This window comes from Physeter macrocephalus, chromosome 4 (assembly GCF_002837175.3).
Source record: "Physeter macrocephalus isolate SW-GA chromosome 4, ASM283717v5, whole genome shotgun sequence".
In the NCBI taxonomy this organism is placed as follows: domain Eukaryota; kingdom Metazoa; phylum Chordata; class Mammalia; order Artiodactyla; family Physeteridae; genus Physeter; species Physeter macrocephalus.
The window spans coordinates 64,895,300-64,916,016 of NC_041217.1; the positions used below are offsets into that span (position 1 = coordinate 64,895,300).

General features: G+C 42.1%; 1 protein-coding gene across 5 annotated transcripts in view; it reads right to left on the reverse strand.

Moving 5' to 3' along the window:
- The window catches only part of PBX1 (PBX homeobox 1), a 285,866-nt gene that overhangs the window by 22,440 nt on the left and 242,709 nt on the right, over window positions 1-20,717 (reverse strand). For 3 of the 5 annotated variants that reach the window (XM_028488707.2, XM_007101675.4, XM_028488709.2), the window contains 4 exons: window positions 17,172-17,307; window positions 11,960-12,119; window positions 4,589-4,701; window positions 3,155-3,244 (listed from right to left, as the gene is read on the reverse strand). In XM_028488707.2, coding sequence (XP_028344508.1) covers window positions 3,155-3,244; window positions 4,589-4,701; window positions 11,960-12,119; window positions 17,172-17,307 — 499 coding nt within the window. The remainder of the gene's footprint in view (window positions 1-3,154; window positions 3,245-4,588; window positions 4,702-11,959; window positions 12,120-17,171; window positions 17,308-20,717) is intronic. The other 2 variants (XM_007101676.3, XM_028488708.2) reach the window with 1 other exon arrangement.

Consider the following 20,717-nt stretch of genomic DNA (forward strand, 5'->3'; position numbering starts at 1 on the left):
AACGTAAAATTGATACCAAAGGAACAGACCATATCATGATCAGCCTTTGATTCATTTACCCTGCATCTTAAAGCCCCAGGGTCTTTAACGCTCACTCTGGCTAAGGAAGGGGGTCCTTAGGCCTTGCATAACTCTGTATCCTTGTCGAAAGTGTACCTTTCCATCAGAAGAGAAAAAAGTGACAACTGTGTCCTAACCTATCCTCACTAGGAACTACCTTCTGGGAAAACTGCTCACACCAGAGGAGGAAAGGGTCAAATTAGGAAGTTACCACTTACAACTTTTCATGCTGCATTCATGTGGAAAACCTTGTGCTTTGCCAAGCCCATATTCTCATTTTCCCTAAAGCAGTCATGAAGGTACTAAGGGTGAGAATTACTGGCCCCATTTTATAAAAGACAAGGTTTGACGCCTGCCCACGGGCACATGAGAGTTACAAGGACCAGAGTCTCCCAACTTCCACCGCAGGGCCCTTACCACCACACCTTGCAACCCGATCACTCCATGGCCTTAGTTAAAGGCAAGCCGTCTGAACTCTACAAGATTTAAAATAGACGCTGGTTGGATAAGATGTGAGTGCTGTGAAAACCCAGGCAGGGGAGTAGATAAAGGCTGCCCAGAAAATGTCCTCCACTGAATGAAACACAATCCAGAGCCCAGCTGGGAATTCCACTGCCGCCATGGGTTTTGGAATTGTTTATTTCCATTCACTGGCTCGAATCTTTCATTCCTGTCCTTGTCTCTTCTTGTCTACCTCCTTTTCTCTCTCTCTCTCTCATTTCTCCTAGCAGCCAGTGCCCCTCTCTGCACATACACATGCCTCGGCATCTAACACCACTCTCTAAAAATACATCTCACAAGCTTAGTCTCCTGAAAGGTGGCACAACTTAAAATTGATACCAAAGGAACACACCGTATCATGATCAGCCTTTGATTCATTTACCCTGTGTCTTAAAGACCCAGAAATAAAATAAACAGTTCACAGGGAAAAAAAATTAATGCAAAATGAGAGACTCTTTCAAGTGGCATTTTCCAGCCCAGTTTTTGCGGTGGGCTTATGTAATCAGACATAATGATCTGCACATGTTTGGTTACACTATTTCAGAAATGATTCCCAGCCCACCAGATGACGTCAGAGGGGCCAACGTTGACCCCCCAGAGTCTGAGTGCCGCTCTCTTCTGTGCTACCCAATTAGGAAAGAAAGATGCCATATAGCAGAACTGTCAGCCCCACTTCCTGCCCAGTCACGTAGACTTTCTGCAGTTCTCTTTCTGAGTGCGTCCATAGTCTCCTCCCCACACTCTTATACTTTCCTCATGTTCCTCTCTTCCACTTACATACAGAGCAAAACTTGTCCTGGAGAGACCGATCTTCTAGCTCAAAAAGATCCAGGCAATGGATAAATGCCTATGTGCTTGAACCTCCCCATACAAACACAGAACAACTTAATTCATTTGGAATCCATTTTTGAGAACATAATCTCCACCATGGTATCTTGGATTTTTTTCTAAGCAGGCGTCTGACAGGTCAGCCATGAATACAGGAATAATAATTAGTATAAGCACAAGAAGGGAAAAATCCCTCTGTTCTGGAAACCCTTTCTAACAAAGGGACACAGGTGCCCCGAGTATGTTTAACAGGGTCAGCTCTAACCTCCCTCCTTCCCTCCCGGAGAGGAACTTGATAAATATTATATAAACTCAGAGGAGATTCTGCCTAAGGAAGGTAGAAAATAAAGAATTCCTAATTGGAAGGGGCCTTAAAAGTCACCAAGACAGTCATCACCTGGTACTTAACTCCCTTCTACAACATCCTTACCAAGTAGTTAGCCAAACAATGTCTGAACGCGCCAATGATGGGGAATTCTTGGCTTCCAGAGGCAAAAGATCCCTTCTTTGGACAACTCTGACTGCAACTTAGAAAGGCCCTTGAGACGTTGAAGTGAAATCTGTTTCCCTGAATCTTCTACTCAGTGATCTATCCTACCTCCCTTTAGATCATTCACGACGAATCCAATCTCTCTCACTGATTACAGCGTGTCTTAAACTATTACTTACCACCCAAACCTTCTCTTTAATGGGCTAAGAATTCCTAATTTTTTCAACCGTTCCTCATCTGACGAAACAGCTGGTATCCTCTTGCTTCCTTCCAGTCTGGCCATTGTCATATATGATTTCACCAAAGCAGAGTTAAAAAGCTACCACTTTTTTCATTGCAGATACCATACCTCAATTAGTATAGGCTAGAATTACATCCACACACTATGCCTACCTTTCCTTCCCTCTATCCCCAATTTATTTTAATCCTAACAACAGAAACAACAGCAAAAAATCCTCACCATCATCCAATCATAGTTTTCTTAGACAGTTCTGAGCCAATAGTTCTACTGGAGCATCTTATGACCTCTAAAAGCCCAGGAAATCACCTCTGATCTAAAGAACAGCCTCCTTTTCCAGGCTGCCCTCTTGTCCCAGCTTGCTGTCACCGCTGCTGAGATAGCGGACGATTGATCTGAGAAATCAAGTTGGATTGCTGTCCCAAATCTACACTCGATTCTCCTTGTGTCTGTCTGATCGATTTCACTCTGTGCGACATAGCTTGTCGCTATGAATTTTCATGCTACTCAGGAGCCGCCAGCGCACCCAAGAACAAGTAGAAGATGGTCTGCACCCCTCCCCATCCCTTCAGCATACCCAGCCTCTGTGTTAATTTTTTTTAATCGTCCTTAGATGGGAGAAAGGTTTTTTTTTTTTTTTAGACCACATACCTGGATGCAATGGGTTTCGGCTACTGGTTTTTCTCCCCAGGTTCCCAGGCCCCCGCTTGTGGGGACGTTTCCTACCACTGTTGTACTAGGTGTCACCTGTTTAGCAACCCCTCTCGGCTGAACGCATGTGGCCGCAGGTGCCATGCAAACACTGATTGTGTGTGACAGCCCTAGACGCCAGCTGCCTGCATGAAGCCTGCCCAATCGCCACTTTTTTTGAGGGTAGAATGCTGCCGATGGCATGACTGATACAGAAACAAGAAATAGGTGACCGTAAAGCTAAGAAGTCCTACTAAGTGGCATTCTGAGCCCTATGGCTTTGAACTAATTGATAGTGATAGAATAAAAACAAAGGGTGGGGAGTGGGGGGAGCCTTGTTTTCTTACACTGATGCCCTGCGGACTGTACATCTGACTGGCTGCGAGTCCGTCACTGTATCCTCCTGTCTGGCTGATAACATGGCGAAGGGTATCCACCTAAACAGATGAACAACAACAGAGAGGAAATTAGTCAGGGAGATGCAAGGAAAGGGAGGCACATCATCATCACACAGGCTACCATTTGGGCTCACCAAATTAATGCGATCACTGGAGACATTCTTCCTGGGAAAGGAACCATTAGGAGAAGGCTGGGCCTCCTCTCTATGCCGAATCCACTATCCTTTCTGATTTCAGTAAGCAAGACAGAAAAATGGTCAAAGAAAGCTGGGATTCCCAACACTGAAACTAATTCAACAATGCTGCATGAGACGGCAGGGACTGGGTGATAGAGGGGCTGAGACTGGGGAGTGTGAAGGGATTTTTCCCTGCCCTCCAGATCATCCTATCTAACTTCTTTGCTGGGGATCCTACAAAAGTCAAGGTTCTGTGTAGAGCGGCTGGGCCAGGCCCCTCACAGAGAGAGCAGTGTGCGACTAATGTTGTCTTTCTGAGGACTTAAATGATGGCCAGCTGTTTAGTCATTTGACCAAAGTCTGACCATATCTCCTCAAACTTGTTTCCAGGCAATGTTTCCTGAGCAGGAGGCTGAATCACCAGGCAGTTGGTCTCTTCCAGGCATGTAATGCTTCCTGCTCCTCTTGCAGGGTGGGAGCCTGGATGGGCTTGGCTCAGAACTTGCCTAGCGATTCTGACCCAGAGCACAGGACTTCACCCTGTCACATCAGGCTGTGTGCTGACACAGGAGGATGGCTTCTGAGCTCTCGTGAAGGCGAGCTGCCGACTAGGGAGTGCTGAGGGTTTACACCACAAGCTTGATTTTTGTTTCCCAGCATGGACTTATAGACTCATCACCAGAAACCCAAATCCCTTGACCTCAAGGATGACTAGGAAGATGAGTTTAGTCAACCTGGCTGGGTGTTTGTAAAGGTTAAAATGAAAACGTGAGATACTAAGGTACGTGCCTAGTCATTCATGACCTCTACATTGGGCAAATGTTGAGTGTGGAAAAGCAACAAACAAGAGAGGGACCCGAAAAGTGAACTGATGGACTCAACTCCTCCTCCCTTTCCCTTTCATGAGCAAAGAATACACTGGGTCCACTTGCCTGACGGGCCTTAGTCACCTCACCCTGCGCTTGCCGCTCTCCTGCCTTCCTAGTGTGACTGACAAGCCAGAGCCAAACGCATTCACAAAGTGTGGACGAGATTCCTCACGACAATGGTTGTCTTGGATTCGGTTTGGTTGTTGGTAAGGTTTTGTTTCTACATCTCTCTCTGTCTGTCCGTCTCTCTCTCTGGACAGAAGCAGGAGGTGCCAATCCGACTGAGGGCTCTTGGACGCTAAAGCATTCACCTGGCGGCACATTGGCTGGGTCCCTACCTGTGATTGCACGTTGGCTCCAACCTGGGCCCCTTGGTAAGAATCCCCATTGAGTGACTGCACGCTCATGAACAAATCTCCAGAGTTTGACATGTTAAAAGAACTGGAAGAACCTGGAAAGGAAAGAGTGAGGCACCTGAATCACAGAAAGGAAAAGGCTTAACCCCCGCAACTAACAGCCAAGAGGAAGAATGACATGCAAAGCAACCCCCCCCAAATAAAAACTAAAATCAAAACAACATCAACAGAGTCTGGTTAGTAGCATGAAGAACAGAGCAAGCAATAAAGGGTGCATATCATTCATGTTATGCAAAGCCCACATCTCACTGCAAGTTGCCCACAGGACTGCTTCCCCTTAGCAGCTTCAAGCTGAGAAAGGAAACATGTATTCTTCTCAACTTGCTCTGTTTGAATTGGAGACAGTCTCCAGACCCAGGGTCTCTCTTCCACGCCTCTAAAATTCTAGGATTGGCTGGGGGACTGCGGGCTGGAGACTACAGGCTGGTCAATGGTACTTCTGCCACCACGATGGAGCACGTGAGCTATCAGCTGGATTCTAAATAAACTAATGCTACATCCATCTACTCTCACATGGGGGGCAGCACCTGGGAGGGGAGGGCATGAAGGCAACGCTGCACAGTAGGGCTGGCCCTGTGATAGGAGTCACCAACATTCCTGATTTCTAGAAAGAAGGTGATGTTCCCTGCTGGGTGGCCAACAGTCCAAGAGAACCATGAGGACTGCAAAAATAAGTGAGGATAATATGCTCTTCTCTGCCACCTGCCATTCTGGAGGAAGATGAGACAGAAGATGGACCAGGAATTCTCAAGCATGCATGAAATATGAAATGACAGTAATAATAATAATAATAATAATAATAATAATAAAGTGAGCCTGCAGAAGAGCAGTTAACTATCTGCTTTCACTGCCTAGAGTTGAAACTTTCTCCCAGACTTAGCCTGTAGGCACCACCGGGGCTCCACTGGTTCCACTGCGGCAAACCTAGTCCCCCCTCAACCTAAACACAAGGCCGTGGAAAAGCTTAATATTATTCTGAAGCCATCGTGCAGCTCAGTGCATTAGGAAAGAAAGCTCAACGTGCAAGGTTTGGTTAAAACATGACGTTAGCCTGGAAAAGGAGAGACCTCAGGGACCCAGGTCAGTTCCACTCTATTGTTTCCATCCCTATGTTGCTCAAATTGCACTCCTGCCCTTGAATTCTGAGACAGCCATCATCCGTGTGGAATCGCCCAACAATGATTCATGCCCCAGCTCTGACTCTCTTTTATCCCAAAATAGGGATTTGTGCCATCCTAGAAAGCTGTCTCGCCTCACATGAAGAGCTGCAGCTAAGCTGAACAGAAGGTTTTTTTGTTCCATGGCAGGACCACTTAACTAGCAATGACTTCTAAACTCTGCCACTCTCCTCAACCATTCATGGTATCCTCATCCTTCAAAGGCAAGGGCCATTTAGAGGAACCAAATGACTCACTTGAGGACAATTTACTTGCGGACAACCTCAAGTTAAGGAACATCTCCATTCTGCTTTGTTCTTTGGGGTGTTCATCCATATGCAAGGAACCAGCTGAGTATTTTGCTACACAGATGGATCCTCTACTCTTAACTCCCTTCTCATGGGAAAAAGGGATTGCTTTCTTTGAGCGGTGGGGGACAACTCAAGCACCATCCAAAGAACTATGACATCCTGATAACTCTGAAACATGTCCTATGTATGTCATCTGGCACACATTTCTCGGTTTAGCTTATCTGAAAGGAATTAGAAAAGTTGGATCTTAGGCAAAATAGGTACAAGATTTGACCAGATGTGGCTTACACCCAATCAGTGGGCAGAGGCTTTGGCCTGGACCTTCCTTCCATTAATGTGGTGCAAATCTTTCAAACAGTCCCCTCACAACGTGTGGGTGAAGCAGTGCGTAGCACAGATCACGTTCTTATGTTAAGATATATAAGACCCAGGCATCTATGTCCTAGTTACATCCCTCTCAAATCTTTCTTTCAACCACAGCAATATAACCTAAATATTAAAAGCCATTCTATAATAAGCGTTACAACGCATGCTCACAGGTAGATGTCATCAGAACCAAGAACCGGCAGCTCTAAGAACCCAAATTATAATTGTTTATATGATATCAGAATTTTTTTTTCCCCCGAGAGTATTCAGTTTGAAGCCCAGGTATCTTATTTCTCTCCCAACCAAATACCATGTAATAAACATACACTCTACATGCTTGGTTGATGGTTTATTGGAAATTAGCACACAGACTGAGAAATGGGAGAAACTTCCAAAGGGCTACACTGATGCCAAGGAACATGGCACCCATGGAACCATGAAGGCACGGAATGTGCCATTTACAAGATCTACACTGCAATTGACACAGATGATTTAAAAAATATATGTGCATAGATAAATTGTAAATATGTCTGGCTGCCTGATGTACACAGAGATAAATATGTGCATATCAATGTACTTCATGTACAAATGCATTTGAGTCAGAGCAGTAATTGTAGGAGTCCCTGTGCTTTTGGCCACTCTGTTTCAGCGTTTCATTGTCTCTGTACACCCACGTACAGCACCGCCTTGGCTTCTGCTTCTCTGATGAGTAACTAGAGGCAGGGATTTCACTGAGGAAAGAGACCAGGTGTCACGAATACCGCAATAAGGCAGACACGTCCACACAAACATCTAAGTAATGAGGGGAAGACTCATTCTTCATCTGGCACTGGCAGTTGGAAAGAACTTATCCTGGATTGGATAACCTCCTGGGAAGGATGTGATTCATAGACAAAAAGCATGTGGGCTCTATCAGAGGTGTTGTGGAATTCTCAAAGAACTAAAACAGAATTACCTGGCTTGCTGAGAAGGTCAGTCTGGAACCTTACCTGCGGGTGGCTATAAAGTGATGGCAATGACTAGAAGCACATTTTAAGATGTGCTTGCCAGTTAAAAGGTTCTGAATTTGGCTTGGGAAGGGAGGCAAGTAGCTCATTTAAGCCATAATCCAGAGAGCTGGGGCATGTACAAAGCTAAACTTGCACTCAACTAGACAGAGAAGTGATAGATCACCTACAGATTCTGATGCATTTGCTCATGCAAACACGATGTGGAGATGTTTTAACAGTCATTTTCATAAAAGACAATTTCTTGAACACTCTGCTTCTACTCTAAAGAGTCTCCAAGAGAATTACATTTGTTCAGGGGGAAAAAAAAACCCCAACTCAGTTAACTTCAAAATCAAAAAAAACAGAATACTAATGATAATATCTCAATCTAGAGCAGGGTTTCTTGACCTTGGCACTACTCACATTTTGGGCCAGATAATCCTTTGTTGTGGAGGAATATTTTACGTACTGTAGGATGGTCAAACACATCCCTGGTCTCCATCTAATAGATGCCAGGAACATCCATCCCCCTACAACTGTGACAGCCAAAAATGGCAACTTTACCGAAATTGAGAACCAATGACCTAGAACAAGAATGAATTTACTTTTTCTTCCTAAGGAACTTGAGGTGTTTTAAAAGTATTAGCTCATTATAACTCACAGCATTTTTAGGAAGCAGATGGATGGCAAGTATTGCCTTAATTTCTGCAATCTAGAAATCAAGGCTTCACACAGATTAGGTGGCCAGTCTGATCATATTGGACTCTATTGGTCTCCTATACCATTTGGAGGCTCAAAGATAGAGTCTCTTTGCTGGATGTAATCTTAATTATATCATGCTCACTTCTCTGTTTTTCATGATTTTTCCCTCCAAATAAAAATAAAACCATTGTTACTTTCTACTCAGGGCAAAGTACAAGAGGGAAAGGTCATCTGGTTCAATGGAAAACCAGATAACCTTCAGTAGGTGTGCATGTCCAGGTTCTAGAGTTCCAATCCAGGAGGCCGTGTTTTCATTTTCCACAAGGGAAGAAACATAGGAAGAAAGAACACAGCAGAAAACATCAATGAGATAAATTCTTTCACTGGTTTTAAAAAACAAAACCATGAGGGTTCCTATGGCTTTACTAGAAGTGGCAGTCAACTTCTCTGGATGTGTTACCTCCTCTCTAACCATGTGTACTATACATAAACTTCTCTTAGGAAGCCAGTGTCCAGGGTCTTAATATGATAACCTTCCACCAACCCAGAATAACACCAAACTTCCTATGAGGGGCATAATAAGAAGATGTTAAAGGGCTTGCTGCTAACTAATGTCATGGCTGAATCTACTGTTGTCCTTGACACACACAAACACATACAACTGAGCAAAAGAATTCAAATCTGTGGGTTCTGAGCCTCAAAAAAACGGGCATTGCCTAGCTAATCATAGATCCTGCTAAGATATCAATGCTGATGCTATGCCACAGAAAATATCTGTAACCCATAAGCGAATTTCTTTCTTCTTGGATATTAAAATGTTCTCCAACCTTCCAAAATAGATACTCCAACCTTCCTAAAAGGGCCTTATTTTTCTGAGACATTAACTCTTGCTTTCATAATCTCATCAAAAATAGGAAGTTGAGAAGGTGTCACTTTAGGTCACTCCAAAAGAATTATGGACACAGGGTTATTAACTATGGCTTCAGCTGGTCCCCATTTTTGTTTCTTTTTTTTCAAAACTTAATTTTCTTGTCTTCTCTCTATTCTTCCTCCTTGCTCCATCCATTTTGCCCAACTCTGCTGGTGTAAAATATGATGCATTCCAAGTATCTCGAAATACTTGTTAATTCCTCACAGGCCCTAGCCCTATGTGATTTTTATGAATTATGCTTAAGGAAATAGGAGGCCAGGCATATATCAACAAACAGGAATATTTAGAAGAGGACTAAATAAAGATACTGAAGTACTGCTCTCCACACAAAAGCCTCTAGAAGGAATAAGATTTATTTGCAAAATATCTTCCTTGCAGTAGAAATGAGTATTTATATTTAGTAAAGCTTCTGGAAAAAACTCCTGCTTCGATGCTGAGGATATAAAAAGTTCCCAGGCTCCAGAACTCTAAACTCAACTGAAATATATTTTCACTTCCTAACCTCTTATTTAAAACTTGCTATTTCAATTATTATTTACCCTCCGGAATTAACAAAGAGCTGGTATACAACATTATAAACACCCTATGTGCAAAGCTGAAACATTTTAAAGTTCTCCCTCTATCTGTGTAGCGATTTGGGTTGTGTTAAGAGCCAAGAAAAGACAGAAAAACCCATTTATAACTTTTCCTGTTAAACCTTTTATCTTTTAAAATTCCATGCTATTGCACATATACAATAGTATTTTCTTTTGTCTCTATTTTAGAAAAAGCACTACAAAGGGGTTCCTCTGCATATTATTTCGAACAACTTAGGCACCACTGGAAAGCTTAGCTCAAATTTTCCATAATAATTTACTCTGTGCTCAGAATAGTCACATGAAGTTTAAGCCACCAGAAAAATTCCTTAGAAAACTGTAATCACATACTGATATTCCAAGAGAGCCAAAATAATTCTTAAACACAGACGAGGGGGTTAAAATGCTCACTTTTCTCTTTTCAAGTGCTTTAGGAAAGAATAAAAAGTTAGGGATTTAGTAATGAAGGGAGTCCACGGGGCCCTTCTAAAGACTGTTCATAAATCATGCTAAGCCATCTGCGATGCAGATATATCAGGGACAGGAAAAAGTCATTTTGATATCTGTTTTGCATTATGATAACCTTTGCAACAGTATCGAATGTGTTTTTGCTAATGTTGACAGAATTGTACTTCTTCCAAAGAGACAAGTGAAAATGTCTGCCTAGCAGTACAATTCAACTAGTGTTGCTGGGTCTGAAATGCTTAATAATTGACCAGATGGGGAAGAAGGAAACTCTCTGGTTATTGAACCTGTTAGCCTTAATCCTTTGTCAATCATACCATGATGAGAAGAGAAGGAAACACACACACACACACACACACACACACACACACACACACACACACACACACACAAAACCTCAAAAAGCAAATATGCTCTCCATGGTTACCTAATCTGGAGTGCTGGGAAAAATGAAACTGGATTGAATTCTACATTGTCTTTCCATATCCATGTTTACAAAACCCAGGCTACTCTTCATGCATGATTCCATTTAAACAAAAGAAAGCTGTGATGGTACAGCCCAGTGACTTGGAGAACTTTATGATAACAAATTAGAAGCATCTAGAAGCTCACAGAAGACATTAGTGTGTGGAGCCTTACATGTGTCCAGTAACAATCTACCACAGGGTAGAAAGAGGACTTACTTTAGTGGGCAAACAAGCGGGGAGGTCAAAGACACCACATACCCCCAAATGTTAGAAATTAGATTTTAAAGTCATATTATGATCTAACATATTTAATTTGTGACCCTTTAAAGTTGGGGCATCAATTTTCTTAGATATGTACCCCACAGCCAAAATCAATGCATCTGGTTCATTATGGGGAGAAATATCTTAATCTAACTTATTGAATAAAGCCTTATTTAATAAATAAATACTTATTTAATAAGAAATATTCCTGGTTTACCCTTTAAAAAAAAAAAGCACCAACATGCATGCCTTCCATAGCATACAAACACCAAGGTTATATTTTTTATGCATTACTGATTATTTTTTTCACATGTGGAAATTAAGAACTGATGGTACAAGGCACACCCCCAAAATATATTATGTTAGCCTAACTCTGAAATTAGTGATACAATGCACATTTACTAAAATAAAACCAGGAGCACAGCACATGACTGATACTGTAACAGAAAAACTGGAATCTGAATCATTTGAATTAATGACTGGCAATTTTCTTTGTAGTTTACATAAAGAAAACCAACACAATAAAACAGTAAAGAATGAGAACTATAAACAATGGATAGCAATCACCATAGTTGGCTTTGCAGACCAGAACACTTTAGTAAGATATTTAAAGAAGAGTGAATATTCCTTCAAAGAATGCATGCTAGTAGATGACCCAGACATCATGTGATAGGAACAGCAAAATAGATAAGGACAACAACTTTATATGAGACAGACTAAATGCCTGAACCCCAAGGGACTATCTCAAAGAATTAAGTCAAGCTTACTTATTAGAATCTCTGAAAGGAGAATTTAGAGGTCTCCTCATCAAAACCAACCAATTTACCTCTGTCCAACTTAAAGAGACACATTAGTGCAAACCCTCAGACAAGTCCATCTTATAAACAGCAAAACACATTGCTTTTTTGGAAATGAAAAGAAAAACCCAAAGTCGCATCAACAGTAAAAAAGACAATCAAATACATAAATCAACCCATCCATAGCCTAAAGAATTAAAAGAAAACCCCAGTGTAGGAAAAGCACATATAAAAATGGAGAACATTTCCCCCAATTCAAAGAAAAAACTAACCAGCTGAATTGGGAGTTGACGGTGAGTTAGCTTGGCTTCCATGGGCTGACACATTGGTAGCAGTGACAGCTGTTTTGGCAGCATAAATATTGGCTTCCTCTTGAAATTTACCTATGTTCTTCTTGTACCGGATTCGTTTATTTCCAAACCAGTTTGATACCTAGAGCGGTTTAAAAGAAGAGGAGAAAGTTACCAGTTCATCCTGCACAAACATCACAGAAGAAAAGGAAGAGCTTATGAGAGGGTTGAAGAGGTATGCTAATTGGTCTCATCCTAGCTCTGATTTTCCAAGGTGAATTTAAAGATCTGAAGGAAGCGCTTGGAGAGGAGCAACTATATAAAATGAGATTCTCTTGCTTAATATAACACAATCTAGCAAAACCATTGTGACAAAGATTTTTCTAGGGAGGAGCTGCTCATTTAACTAGGACCCTTATAGTTTAGGGCAAGCATTTTAAATCTGCTTACCTCTTAAGTATAGGACACTAAAATAAACCTAGCATTTCAGGAGAAATGCCTGTTACTTACCAATGATAAAGCTGACTTTGGACAATCAAAATACACAGACCTTTAAATATCCAAACAAATCTATATCAACATATGGGTGCTTTCATGGATGGATTAATTTCACATTTTTATTACATAACTTTAATATGGACTAGATTCTTAGTTGCATTGTACTACTGACCTTAGGATCAATATAATTCAATCCAATAAATTTCACGAAGTATTTTGTGCAAAGCTTGGTGTTATCTACATGAGGAAAAACTGAAGCCTAGCACTGATTATTCCTTTGAATTCCAGGCTTTAAATGTTAACACCAATACAAAAAATAAACGTAATTTACTTTCATTTGTTAACGTATTTCCTTTATGTGGCTCACTGCGGCTGTCCTGGCTTGATTCTATGCCCATTCTCTTTATACCAAGACCTCTGCCAGACACAATGGAGACACAGTGAAATTCAAGTTTTACTCCCATAATCCTGCCTTAGGAAGGAGAGTTTTATACCTTGTATTTCAGATGTGATTTCAAACTAAAATATTGTGGTTTTATACAATTACAAAACAAACCATGAATTTGGTGAGAGAAGGAGAAGTTGTTAACACATGTACCACAGCTTACATGTAATTTAATTTACCCCAACAATGGCAGATAAAGAAAATTCTTGCAAAACTACACTTATTTTTAAAGTGCATTAGCTAAATTTAAAAATCTTATAAGGCTATCCCTCATAGACCTATACAGCTCATACTGCAGCAGAAATGCCAAGCCTCTGTTATAAAAATCAAAACATAGCATTGCAATATTAATAAGCAAGAGAGAAAAAAACTCAAGAGACAATGCTTTATTTATTGTAAATGCTGGTGCCTACAGAAAGAGAGTTAAACTGGAAGAGGAAGGGCATTTCTGGGTCCATTTAGGGACCACTGCCTATCTAATTTCACTCCCAAATTCATGCTTTTCTTGATGTAACTTTCACTATTCATAGGAATCAATCATCATTGTGGTTGGGTTTTGACTTCTAAGTGGAACAGAGAGAGAGGAAAAGAGGCAGGGAGATTTTTTCTGAGGTAACTGGATGAGTTGGAAGAAAGGGGGAAAGATGAAGGAAGTTTGGAATGACTTTTGAGGAGGAAAGAAAATGCCTGTGGTCTAATAAATTGGCTACATGAGAGAAGGTGAGAAGGAAGAGGGTGGAGAAGGGACCGGTCCTGGAATGATTCCTTTCTACAGAATAGATGCTCATGCAGGGAAGATGCTGGGTCAGTTCAGGCATTTCCTGCATCGTCCACTAGGGGGACGTCATAGGCCCTGAACAATGTATAGAATTGGTGTTTTCATTAATTAACTCACTGTTCAACAATCATTGACAAGGTCTACTATGTGCTAGGCACTAGGGATACAGAGATGACTGACTTACTCCGAGACAGATAATGCAGAAGGAATCACTGATTCTCTGGGGAAAGTTTGATTCACATTTTGAACATGTTAAGTTTGAAGAGCCTGTGGGCAGAGCCATGGTGAAGTCCAGTGGGAAGTAAGATATATGAGTTTGGCATTCCAGGAGAGAAGTCTCATGGGGATATTCAAAGAGAAGTATATTTGCAGCTGTGAGCACGGAGGGGACCACTCCTATTAACTGTGTAGAGCAGTGCTTTTCAAAGTCAAGTGTGCATGGAGGGCTTATGAAGACAGATCCCTAGCCTCCTCTCCTTTCCACCAGAGATTCTGATTCAGGACTGGGGTGAGACCCAAGAAGTTTTTTTTTAAATTGAAGTATAGTTGATTTACAACATCGTGTTAGGTTTAGGTGTACAGCACAGTGATTCAGTTACATATATATATATATATATATATATATATATATATATATATACACATAAATATATAGTATGTTCTTTTTCAGATTTTTTTTTCTCTTATAGGTTATTACAAAATATTGAGTATAGTTCCCTGTGCTATACAGTAAGACCCAAGAGTTTACATTTCTAACAAGCTCCCAGCTGATGCTGCCTTTTGTAGATCACACTCCAAGCAGCACTAGAATAGAGGAAGGGCTGTTCTGGGATCAAAGGAGAGGATGGTCAATAGATGGGTTTCTGTGTATGAGCATATTTTTGTTTGGGAATCACAGGAGGACTCACTAGTAAGTGGATTTTAAAAGAATATGTGTCTTAAAAAATAATTAAGGACCATGGGCTAGGACATGATGAGATGGGGGCTAATGAAAGAACAATCTTTTTAGGATAGGTAGAGATGGCAGATCCTCTAAGAAGACTGAGCAGGAGTGGCCCAAGAGGAAGGAGGAAACTCCAGAGAGAACAATGTCAAGAAAGCCAAAGTAGGAGAATTTCAAGATGGAGGGGTGATTATTAACAACAACAACAACAACAAAAAACCCAAAACAGGGCTTCCCTGGTGGCGCAGTGGTTGACAATCCGCCTGCCAGTGCAGGGAACATGGGTTTGAAACCTCGTCCAGGACGATCCCACATGCTACAGAGCAACTAAGCCTGTGCGCCACAACTACTGAGCCTGCGCTCTAGAGCCCGCGAGCCAAAACTACTGAGCCTGCAAGCCACAACTACTGAGGCCCATGCGCCTAGAGCCCGTGCTCCACAACAAGAGAAGCCACCACAATGAGAAGCCCACGCACCGCAACAAGGAGTAGCCCCCGCTCGCCACAACTAGGGAAAGCCCGTGCCCAGCAGCAAAGACCCAACTCAGCCGAAAATAAATAAATATAGTTTTAAAAAAACCCAAAGCAACAAACAAACAAACAACGAGAAAGATACAGTCAAAGGCATCTCCTAGATTTGAGAACTAGAGATAGAGGGAGATTTAATATATCATGTGGTCCAACCAACCATGACTGGAGATGGGGCAACTAAATAAGACCCAAATAGAAAGAGTGAGTTCCTAAAATCCCATGGTTGACTCAGCATAAACATGCTCCTAGCAAATGCTCGTTCTATGATATCATATTGTCTCCCACTGGAACTTGTTTGGCAATGGTAGAACAGTCTGGTTATTGTTGGCAGGAAGTGATGTGATGGGGAAGGAAGAATGGTATCGCCTTGGGATGGATGGGGGAAAGAGAAAGGTGATATAATATATGTAAATAATCATTTTAATGGACACACTATTTGCACCCTGGATTTCCATAATGAAGGATGTGAAAGTTGCTGGAATAGGCCAAGATTTCATTTTTTATTCAGATACAATACAGACTAGATCCTGAAGAGTTCATTCTATTTTCAATAGGGATTTGGAATTCCAAATCCCAGAATTTGAATTCAAACAATATAGTGATTTTCAACTTTAGCAGCAGAAGATTCCATGACTGAAATTCACTGTTTGTGGGTTAGTGATATGGCTTATACCTGGAAGCATGCAGCAAGTACCATAAAACATCAGTTCTCTTTTCTTGTGGACAGTGGGTCTAGATTTGGACAAGAATGGTTAGAAACCTAGATAAAAATCAGGCCACCTGAATTAGATCACTGATGTTCTGCTTTCCGAGGGTTGCCAAGACTGGAAATGACCTTCCGCTGGGTCCAAGTACCTGAGGAAGGTCCAGGTTAAAAAGGAGACGATTCTGGCTGCTGCAAAAATCACACATAGAGTGCTGGAGAGAGCCTGGCAATCTCTTCATTGCAGATCCCCTGTGTGGAGTTCTTTATTTTGACTAGACCTAATTCTGCTTAGCTAAACACAGGTTGATGGGATCAGCACCTGGCGGGCAGTGGCAGAAGCCAGGATTCAGTTCAAGGAAGTGCAGATGCTCAGTTTATAAAAAACAGCATCTACTTCATTTACAAAATGTTAAGTGAAGTATTTCACTAAAGTAGGCCTCTTCTCCCCAACTTCCCCCTCACCCTTGCCCGTTTTGGAAACACTAGTACATTTGATTCTCTTGCACGTGACATAATTCTGAGGAAAGCTTTCTCTGAGAGATTTCTTGACTATCCCTACTGGTCTCAACTAGAGACTGGTGGTGGTATTTGAGGTTCAGGCCGAGTAAGAAGTTTGGATGGATCCTTTGTGTAGACAAAATGTAGATACACATAAAACTTGCTGACTTTTCTACTTCATATTAATGCTGAACACTCCAGGTCCATAAAAATTTTATGTCATGTATCTTTCCACGTCAATAGGCACCTGTTACGGTTATTGCTCTTTGGGGGAAGGGGGCACTCAGTGACATTTTGTGCAATCATTCCAATGCAAGCACAGTGATATGTTAAAATTCCTACACTCCATCAGTTAACAGAGTGAGGACATCAAGAGAGGACATTTGAGTCCCTTTCATTTAAAAGTTCCATTCACTGACTCTTAAAGTTCCTGGGTTGGGCAAAAAAAAATGGGCCAGGGAATTGAGTATGCTTGAGAAAATAACATGGGAAATTCAGATGGCTTTCCAAGTACATGTAGAATTCTTCACCCATTTGAAGCAACGGAGAGCTCAGAGGGAAGAACCTTATCCCTGTTTTCACACTGTACTTAGTCTTCTACTGGTTCCTCTCAAGTTTTTCCAGGTACTGCCTTGGAAACTTTCTTATGCACATCATGTGCTGACTTTGCCATTTTAAGGCTTAAGTTGATGGAACTTACAAGCCATGAAAGTTCAGGAAAGCAAGACCTCCAAGACTCTGCACTGTGACTCCACCACAGCCAGGCTATGGGCTGAGCCCTTTGAGGGCTTCTTACCTGGGACACTGTGATGCCACACTTCTTGGCTAACTCCTCTTTGGCTTCCTCACTGGGGTAGGGGTTGCTGAGATGGGAATAGAAATATTCATTCAGGATTTCCGTCGCTTGCTTGTTGAAATTCCGTCTCTTCCGCCTTCATAAAGAGAAAGGAAACAACAACGACAACGGAAAAAAAAAGTTCACACCAAATACATATAAAAAGGGAGAGGAGAGGATCTACGTCTGGGAGAAGACCCTTTTTTGAGTGAAAAGTGAACAAGAGGAGATTTGAGCAAAGGGGCTGGATGCCGAGAGCAGTGCTGAAAGCGTTCGTTAAATACTTCACTGTGTACTGTCGGCACACTGAACAGAAGAACAATCACACGTATTATACAAATATTTATACAGAGTGGTGAGGGGCATGAAGTTTCAAAATCCCACCATCTTGGTTTTGAACCCTGGACCAACTGAATACCAGCTGGGTGATTTGGGATGCCTCTCCAAACTTCAGCTTCTTCATATGACAGTCAAAAGAGTCAAACTGACCTCACGGGGTGACAGGGAGAAATGAGGTCATCCATAGAGAGGACTCAGCACAGCGCCTGGTACATGACAAATACTAGGACTTAGTGGGGATTCTTCCTACCAGGTTCCAGGCCTTGGGCCATACCCTTCAGAGCCATCAAGTCAAATTATTCATTTTTCACAACTAGAGAGGTAGCTATGGTTATTCCCATTTACCAATGAAGAACTGAGTTCAAAGGTAGCTCAACTAGTAGGTTATAGGGCCAAAGTATCAATTCAGGTCTGCCTGACTACAGAACCCAGCCTCTTTCTTGTATACAGATTGCCTCCTGGCAATTACACAGAGACTCTGTAGCCGTAAGTTAAAAATAAGTTGTCTGGACTTCCCTGGTGGCACAGTGGTTAAGACTCCATGTTCCCAATGCAGGGGGCCTGTGTTTGATCCCTGGTCAGGGTACTAGATCCCACATGCCTGCTGCAACTAAGAAGCCCATGTGCCGCAACAAAGGAGCCCGTGAGCCACAACTAAGGAGCCCACCTGCTGCAACTAAGGAGACTGCCTGCCGCAACTAAGACCCATAGCAACCAAATTAATAAATAAATATTTTTTTAAAAAAGTTATTTTCTCTCTGTTCTATCCCCATATAAGTGCATGCAACATTTTTAAAAGGCATGGGGAAGGGGGGCGAGAATGGATGGAAATTAACCCCCTGACTATTTGACCTCCCTTGAAAGGAGAGAAGCAGCACTTTCTAAGCAGGAACAGCTGCTAAATGGTAAAACATAAGCCCAGAGAAATCTTTTTAATATATAGGTTGCTAAAATGAAGAAAACCACTTTTTGAATAAAAGCATTTTTCTTCTTAAAAAAAAATGCTAATTGAACTAATTTAAAGTGAGAATCACTTTGTTGCCTCCTCCCTGCTAAGGCCTGAGGATAGCTGGGGTTTGCTTAGGGATGCCTGGCTCCTTGCAGATGCTGGCTGGCCCTCCTTGAGGGGGTGGGGTCTCTATCTTTAAATTAGCTCCATTAGCACTTCTGCCTTTCTAGCTTTAATCAAAAGCTTTTCCTTATGGGGAAAAAAAAAATTTCCAGAACATCCCTGGTTATGCCAGGATATTGAATTTTCTGATTTAAGCCAACAGAAAGCACCAATCGCCTTGCTAGACAGGAAATTCAGCTAATATTGTATTTTCCGGGTCCCACTTGGATTAATTAACATAATAAAGTGCCTGATTTTACCGGATGAACACCATCTGTCCATAGGTATTAACCACATCTGTCCAGATTATGCCAAGCCCAAGTCACCCTCCCAAATCATGCTGAGTTTCTGGGTCACCCAGCATCAGAAATTGGGCAGATTGGATTAAAAGGCCCAACTAAACAGGAGGCGTGTATTAAAAGCTCTCGCATGATGGGAATTTGAGGAAGGTAGCCAAGTGGCTAACCCGGTCTCCAGGCTAGTCTTTGGATAACCTCTGGCTTCCTCTTGGCCTAAAGAAAACAGTTGTTTTAGGCCTGGGGAAGTGGCCCCTGAAGGCTCCCCTAATTGGGAGTTGTTTGCATTAGCATTACAGTGTATTTCTTGGGACTCTTCCAACTGAGCTCATAGGAAGCCTCTCTGGAATGAGCTGGGGTGCAGGGATGGTGCAGACAGCTGTTCCCGGCTCTCTCCTCCTGGTGATGTGCAATCTTCCTTTAGGTGGTCTCATCTACTCAGATGGATGCACTTATCACCTTGTGCAGTGGCTCTCTCAGTCTAGGGCCTTTGAAGCCCCAGAATTAGGATTTTGCAGAATTTCAAGAAACCCAGTAAAAATAATATAATTTTGACGATAAGGTTATTTGAACTAAGACACCTGGTTTCTTTGCTTTGGCTGGAAGTGTTCTCAGCTCGTTGAGTTAACATTTGTTATTTCGAGCCGACCAGAAGCTTTGATCGTCAGTTATCCAGGTAAACTTAAGAAATGTGGAAGTCGATTAAATTTTAGGGATGGAACCTTTCAGATCACAGTGACTCAAGAGTGAGGAGTGCAGGCCCCGCGCACATACGCTGCTAACCACCAAATGTGTTATCTCTGACCAAATGCCTCTTCTAAGAGCCAACGCCCCACTTACTACTGCATACCCCAGACGCTTCCAACAAACTCTGTGTTTCTAAGACTAGCATCACATTTCACCCAAACCAGCTCCATTTTCTTTTTTTTTCCATACTATATAATGACATCACCAGAGATACAGAGTTCATTGTATTTGCTCATTTGTTCGTCCATTCATTTGTTCGTTTATTCCTTCAAATATCTGAGTACCTAGCATGTGCCAGAATCCGGGAGTGATTCTCAATTCTTCTTGCTCTCTTACTGGATAAACACTACCTGTCCATAGGTATTAACCACATCTGTCCAGATTATGCCAAGCCTAAGTTACTTTCCCAAATCATGCTGAGTTTCTGGGTCACCCAGCATCAGAAATTGGGCAGATTGGATTAAAAAGCCCCACTAAAAGGGAGGCGTGTATTAAAAGCTCTCGCATAATGGGAATTTGAGGAAGGTAGGCCCCAGAGCAAGCCTTACCAGTTCTACTTTTCAAATCTATCCCTTTTGTTCCATCCTTAGTGTCATTGCTATTTTTGAAATGGGTTTAGAGGAGCCACAGTCTGTCATATAATGGTCTTGGTAGTGTTGTCCAACAGCACTTTCTGCAATGAGGAAAATAAATGTTCTCTGTTCTCCAATATAGTAGCCATCAGCTGCGTGTGGCTATGGAGTGGCTGAAATATGGCTCATATAACTGGGGTGCTCAAGTTTTAAATTGTATTTACTTTTATTTTAATTAATTTAAATTTAAAATCAAGAAGCCACAGACTAGACAGTGCAACTCCATACTGATGCTTTCCCTAAATCATGGGCAAGCAACCCTCCTGGAAGGAGAGCATGGACTCACAGCCCTGGTGCACACCATCAAAAGCACGAGGGCTTCCCTGGTGGCGCAGTGGCTGAGAGTCCGCCTGCCGATGCAGGGGACACGGGTTCGTGCCCC